This window comes from Poromitra crassiceps (assembly GCF_964638095.1).
Source record: "Poromitra crassiceps genome assembly, chromosome: 23".
Lineage (NCBI taxonomy): Eukaryota > Metazoa > Chordata > Actinopteri > Beryciformes > Melamphaidae > Poromitra > Poromitra crassiceps.
Window position 1 is genome coordinate 3,903,358 of NC_139639.1, and position 7,500 is coordinate 3,910,857.

The 7,500-nt window shown below is 46.9% G+C and overlaps 1 protein-coding gene across 1 annotated transcript in view; it reads left to right on the forward strand.

Annotated features, from left to right (window-relative positions):
- Window positions 1-7,500, forward strand: part of LOC310797377 (myomegalin) — a gene marked incomplete at both ends in the record, with an annotated part of 55,769 nt that overhangs the window by 26,210 nt on the left and 22,059 nt on the right. The window contains 7 exons of the mRNA XM_083659748.1: window positions 1,849-3,228; window positions 5,389-5,526; window positions 5,954-6,073; window positions 6,187-6,279; window positions 6,409-6,633; window positions 6,740-6,898; window positions 7,133-7,234. Coding sequence (XP_083515874.1) covers window positions 1,849-3,228; window positions 5,389-5,526; window positions 5,954-6,073; window positions 6,187-6,279; window positions 6,409-6,633; window positions 6,740-6,898; window positions 7,133-7,234 — 2,217 coding nt within the window. The remainder of the gene's footprint in view (window positions 1-1,848; window positions 3,229-5,388; window positions 5,527-5,953; window positions 6,074-6,186; window positions 6,280-6,408; window positions 6,634-6,739; window positions 6,899-7,132; window positions 7,235-7,500) is intronic.

Sequence of the window (7,500 nt, forward strand, 5' to 3'; positions counted from 1 at the left end):
ATAAAAGGGGTGAAATTCAGAGTACAGAACAGTACAAACTACAGAGCATTACTTTTTTTTTTCAAGGTCAACTGAGTGAAATATACCTGCAATGAGAGTTGGGTGTAGCCTGGATATGTGGATTTTTATTTTAGACTAGGGTATTGGCCCCGAGGCTCGCCCGCTGTGCGGGCTTGCCACGCGTGGATCGCTGCTGCGTGGCCTCGCCTGCTCTGAGCCTGCTCACTGATAATGTCAGTGAGTACCTACGACATCATCAGTGCCTATGACATCATCAGTGATGTCATAAGATTATTTTTTTGTCAATAATGATGTCAATGATGATGTCATAGACATGACATCATCAGTGGGACTAAAATTGAAACAGACAGACAGCAGACAGATATTGCCCACTTGCTCACTTTGATAAAAGGAAGCTGCGTGGCCTCGCCTGCTCTATTGGCATGCGCAGCGCATGTTGTTCAACTTCTGATGAAATCACAATTGCTCTTATGACATCACTGATGATGTCACAATGCCTATGACATCATCAGTGATGTCACAATGCCTATGACATCATCAGTGGGACAAAAATTGAAACAAATAGACAGACAAACATTGCCCACTTGCCTCCCTTTTATAGATTATTATTATTAGAATAGAATAGAATAGAATAGAATAGAACTTTCTCTTTGTATTTTTGAAAGCCCCACTGTATTCCATTCAGTGTAGCCTACATAACGCGGCCGTGTTCATTTTAATTTTACAGAGCGTCACTAATGTTACTATGTTACAGTGTTGTAGCATTTCACCTGTGCAGTCAGGCGTAGGGAGCGCTTTAAACTGGGCCGAAGTAAGTAGCAGGCTCCCCGGGGGCTGTTACTCCGTTTTTTATCCACACAGTAACGCTGACATCCGCCAGGTTCGCCTTTATTCCGACCTTGTTGTGGAAAAATAAATAACGCTTTAACAATCGGAATAATAATCCACCGGATGGATCCTATCATAACTGCACCGCTTCTCGTCCACCCCCGCTCTCCCCTGAATGGTTTGATCCGCCGCTGCAGGTTCTGTTCAGGCTGCCACATCATTATCTGCCCTGCCGGAGCACCGTCAACCGATCCTCGTGTCTGCCTCTCCGGGACCGGGACTAATTACAACTAATGAATGAAGGCTCTCAGAAGACGCGAATACCGGCGCACGATTCAAAGGATTTCCCTGCTCGCTCCTCGTCTGTCTGTGTCCGTGTCCGCGTCAGCCGATTCCAATCCTGTCCCCCCCCCGGTCGGGTTCCACACACCGGCCGGTGTCCGTGACAGCGGTGATGCAGGGGAACGTGCGCTGCTGTGGGGAAGGCGAAGCAGCGGCTGGTCGGTGACAAGACGACGAAGAGAAGGCGACATGAAAATGACTTATTGTGCGCCATACTAATATTCTCATCGCACCTGCTGGAGCAAACAAACAAACAAACAAACGGTGATCTTGGACTGCTGGACAGTCTCATCTAAAGATAATCACAATATCTATTCATCATTTTTACGTCACGACTTTGGAACTGCATCTAGAAGGCAGCGATCGATTTTCTTGACACTGACTACCTCATCCCGTTTATTTGGCAATTGGATTTGATGGCACTAACAAGCATAGGTGTCATTAATACCTTTGCATTATTTATTTGAGAGACCTAAAGGCATTTGCTGTGGGCTGAAAGCACATGGTTACCCCCTTTTGATTTTTTTAAATGAACAATGCAGCTTTAACATCATGTTTATTTTTGTTTACATGATAACAGATTTATTACGAGGACAGTGATAGGTGGGGTATTATTCAGTCAGGGGATATTCTGCTATTCTTCAACGATTTAAAAAGCTGACCCTGATCACTGAAGCCTGTGGCATGCTCGACCTGAAGATGAAGGAGGCGTGTCGTATCTGTGCGCGGGAGCTCTGCGGTAACCAACGGCGATGGATCTTCCATCCCACCGCCAAGCTCAACCTGCAGGTGGTGCTGTCGCACGCCCTGGGCCGCGAGCTGGCCCGGGACGGCAGGGGCGAGTTCGCCTGCTCCAAGTGCGCCTTCATGCTGGACCGCATGTACCGCTTCGACACGGTGATCGCCCGCGTGGAGGCGCTGTCCATCGAGCGGCTGCACCGCCTCCTGCAGGAGAAACACCGGCTGAGGCAGTGCATCGGCGGCCTCTACCGGAAAACCAACGGGGACGAGGGCGCCACCATAACGGGGACCGGCGGCGGAGAAGGCATGGTGGATATGTCCGGTCTCACCCACGCCAAATACTGCGCCCTGCTGCAGGAGGACTTGGTCTACTCTCTGTACGAGTCCTGGGCAGAGGAGGACATCCTGGACTGCCACCATCACCACCACGCCCAGTGTCCCACTGGTCCAGGGTCAGAGGTTACGGCCGCCGGCTCGCAACGCTGTGCGCCCGGCACCCCCAGGAGGTGCCGGGGGTGCAGCTACTGGCGGGTGGCCGACTCTGACTACGAAGCTGTCTGTAAGGTGCCCAGGAAGCTAGCACGGAGTACTTCCTGCGGGCCATCGACCAGGTACTCCACTACAGTCAGTGTGGTCGGAGGGAGTGTGACTGGTGGCGGCGGAGCAGAAGGACAACTCGAGGAAGACTCAGAAGAACTGCCCTCCTCTCTGACGCTGGTCCCCGGCTCTCAGGACCCCTCACGGGCATCGGACAGTGACCGCACTCTGGCGGGCCGGGCCAGCTCCTCCAGCCCCTCCATCGCGTCCCTGGAGATGGCTGAAGAATACACTCAGCCTGCAGCCATGACAGATGGAGGAGGGCTGGGCTTCCCCGGGGACCCACTGGATGACCGGATATCTGACTCCCTCTCTGAGGAGCACATGGGAGCTCCACTACTCGGCCAAGCTTCACCTGGACCCGGGCTGTCCCTGGCCCTCTGTTTGCTCCAGAACTACGCCGCGTACCGACCAGTCCAGACCCCCAAGGGGAGCAAGCTGCCGGTGCTGCTCAGACGGAGCCCCAGTGACGGAGGAGGCACCAGGCTGGGCTTCCCTGACCCCGTACTGAGCATGTGTTATGATGGAACGCCAGATGGAGAGAGGGACATGCACATCCCTCTACCCGAACTGGAGCCCCCTCTGATCAGGCTGGATGTGGGCCTGGATGGGGGTCTGGATGGGGGTTTGGACCTGGCTGAGCTGGAGGATTTGTGGGAAGACGTGTATAAAGAGTACCCACCTCCCCGCCCTCACCAGGTATAAAGCCTCATGAGGGAGGAGCTAAATATGAAGAGTCGTGCAGGAGGATGTCGCACTGTGGAATAGAGAGTCTTGCCTCTGCAGCTCTGTGAGCCTGTAGTGAACCGACTGTTAGAGTGCTACACAACTATTACACGTCCTGTCACATGACCGGCTCTGCTGTTAGAGTGCTAGATAACTATTACACTTTCTTAATTTCTTCATCTTAATCTTAATTACGCGCATAATCCAGCTGTCAGTCACTTAAATCCCACCTACAGCCTCCTCACCAAGCCTCTTCCCAGAGGATGTGCGCTAGTGTGCTTAATTGGGGGGATATATATATATATATATATATATATATATATATATATATATATATATATATATATTATATTTATATAATATATATATATATATATATAAATATATATATATATATATATATATATTTATATATATATATAGTATATTTATATATATATATATTAATATATATATATATATATAATAAATATATATATATATATATATATATATTTATATATATATATATATATATATATATATATATATAAATATATATATATATATATATATATATTTATATATATATATATATATATATATATATATATATATATATATATATATATATATATATATATATATATATATATATATATATATATATATATATATATAAATATATATAAACATATACATATATATTATTATTATTATTATTAAAATGTCCAACAGTAACTCCATGTTTTTAGTTTTATTTGAGATATGAGGATTTTAAGGATTTGAGCACATTTATACAAGAACCTGCGTTACAGCAGCTAAACGCCTGCAGGCGAGAGAGCATAACCTGCTGACAGTTGAGAGGTGTCTAGAGAATCCAAGTCTTCCAGTCTTTCCACCGTGAAGCAGTTTCATCCACTCATAAACTAGCACCGTAGCACAGGATGTTCTGTACAAGTTCTGTACAAGTGCCTGCCTGTAATATTATACATCATAAATCCAGCCCCCTCAATTTAGTAATAATATACATCATAAATCCAGCCCCCTCAATTTAGTAATAATATACATCATAAATCCAGCCCCCTCAATTTAGTAATATTATACATCATAAATCCAGCCCCCTCAATTTAGTAATAATATACATCATAAATCCAGCCCCCTCAATTTAGTAATATTATACATCATAAATCCAGCCCCCTCAATTTAGTAATATTATACGTCATAAATCCAGCCCCCTCAATTTAGTAATAATCAGTGAGAGTTTTGGGAGGGTGTGTGTGTTTGTCCCTGAATTAGTAGCTCTTCCTTCATACTGTATGGGCGTGCGGTGCGAGAGCCAGCCTGCTGACTGAAGTAGGTTAGATATAGAGAGAGACGTTAAGACAGAGTGACTCCACTATGGCCTATTTTCACTGAGAGCCCTGGAGGCGCACTGAGCCACGCAAGGTCAGACCACCCTGTCATCTCCACATTGGTTGGCTAGTTCAAAGTACAATAACGTCGCTATATTTATATACCGTAACATTCTGATTTCAATATACAGAAAGACTCAATCACACAATAATCTACAAGAATATATTGATTATAGGCCAGTACGCGTATCTTTGCAACATCCTTCCTATTGTTGGAGGGGGGAAAAGTAGCACATCCAAAAATAAAAGTAGTATGCTTGAAATTTCACTTGAATTTATTTTTAACACACGATACTGCTTTTATCAGGGCATAATGCAACGCAGCCTCCACACGTCCATGTCCTTCCTCTAGTGTTGTGCACGCTGTGGACATTGATGCACTGCTTATGTAAAGATCATATTTGCACGGAGCACTTGGGGCACACGCACTCATGTGCAAACACACCCACACTGATCGATGTGCACACACACGCGCGCGCACGCACACATCTCTTAAAAGGCCGTCTCCTCGCCATAGCTTTTAACAAAGTACACACACATGAATGATCAGGGGAACAAGATGTTTGGGTTTCCAACATGGTGTAAACATATTACATAACCCACTGTGGCGGTTATTTTTCATGAATTTTGGAGGCAGATTTCTGATTTCAGATTCATTGTAAGGTTACAAAACAATATTTTCCTTTAGCAGTTGGGTGGCAGATGTATTGAGATCCTTCTCTCTCTGTGTGTGTTCCAGAGTCTGGTGGAGGAGCAGCAGAGCCAGCTGAACCAGTATGAGTGTGCAGCCGCTCAGTGTGTCAGCGAGCTGCAGAAGGCCCAGCTCCACGTTCAGTCCCTGCAAGCCAAGATCCACGAGAGTGAGGCCAACAACACGGTACGGAACATCACAACACTTTGTTACTCTGCACGTGACCGCCTACTTCCTGCTTCAGCACTGTACCAGAGATTTTCATCATTTTACTTGGTCAAACCAAACGGTTCAGGTATATTTAGAATCGGGAGAGACCATAGAACATTTCAACCAAAACTTAAAAAACAAACATCCGCAGTTTTTTATGTTTTGGTCCGAGTGAAATGTTATGTGGTCTCTCCTGTTTCTACATATATCTGAACCGTTTTGGTTTGACCAAGTAAAACAATTTTTACAAGCATTTTACAAAATGTCTATGGGAAAATAAATGGCGGATGAAAATCTCTGGTACACTGCTGAAGCAGGAAGTGACGTTTCACTTTGGCTCTCTAGGCACATCTCAGCTAAAAGCCTGGACGTAATATCCACATCTGTCTCTCTCCTCCTCTAGAGGCTCCAGGAGAAGCTGAACGAGATGGAGTGTGAGCTGCGTTCGATCCGCCAGGCTGCTCAGAACCAGGAGAGAGCCATCCAGGACCTCACCGAGTCCATCAGCACCAAAGACAGCGAGGTGAGACTTCTAATGGATCTCTACCATGATGACTAGAGGTCAACCAGATGTTGCCTATATTTGAGCATGCACACATTTAGTACACACACACTCATGATCTACTCTGCCCCAAGGCCCAGGAGCTGTACCAGCTGATTGAGGGGCAGAACGCCACCTTGTGTAAGCTGAGAGAAATTGCCCACCGCAACCAGCTCACACAATCCAAGGTATAAGACCCTACACACATGTATGAGGCACCATTGTGTTATATAATTCATCCCCAGTCTATATGGACGAATCAGGCTGATAACATAGAGTCGTTCCTTGGTGTGTGTGTGTGGTCATCCCATCTCCAGGCTCCAGAGGGGGGTAGCGAGGCCAGGACCCTAGCGCAGCTGCAGGGCGAGCTGGTGAGAGTGCAGAGCTCCCTGTTCTCCCTGGGTCTGGAGCTGGAGGCCAGCCAGAGGAGCCTGAGACAGAGCCAGAGGCAGGGAGACGACCTGGGCAGGTTCAAGGACAGACTCCACTCTGACCTGCAGGAGGCGCTGCAGCACAGGGAGGTCACTGAGAAACACAACCAGGTTAGTGGGTTCGTGAATGTGCATACGCAACGAGTATCCATGCAAAGTAATTAAAATGTCTCTAGAAGCAGTGAGCATGCTTCAACCTCTCTCCTCCCTGCTGCAGGACCTGCGCAGCGCCCTGCAGAAGAATCGCTCTGAGCTCCAGGCCAAAGAAGCCGCGCTGAGGGAGAGCGAGGCGGAGAAACACTCTGAGGTGCAGGAGAGAGACAGGAGCATCGCACAGCTCAAACACTCCCTGCAGGACAAGGAGAGGCAGCTACAGGTAACACACACACAACCACAACCACAACCACACACACACACACACACACACACACACACACACACACAACCACACACACACACACACACACACACACACACACACACACACACACACACACACACACACACACACACACACACACACACACACAACCACACATACAGTGCATCATACACACATATTCAGATATGCACACACAGATTTCCTGTCTAACCATGTTTATTTCTATAGGAGTACTCAGAGATGGCGGAGTCCACTACCAGCTCCAAACCCAGAGATACGCTACTGGAGAAACTAAGAGAGCGCATTAAGGACAGAGACAGAGCTCTGGAGGTAACACATACACACACACACACACACACACACACACACACACACACACACACACACACACACACACACACACACACACACACCAGAGTCAAACATTAGCAAGAGCTTGGGGTTAAAGTTCACACATGTTGGGATTTCTTGCTGGTAACACAGGGCAGACCTGTGCAGTCCCGTTGTGACACTTATGGATATTACGTAGAAAGTGAGAAAACAATTTGAGCACGCAGAGCAGCAGCAGCACCATGACGCTCTCCCTCCTCTCCTCA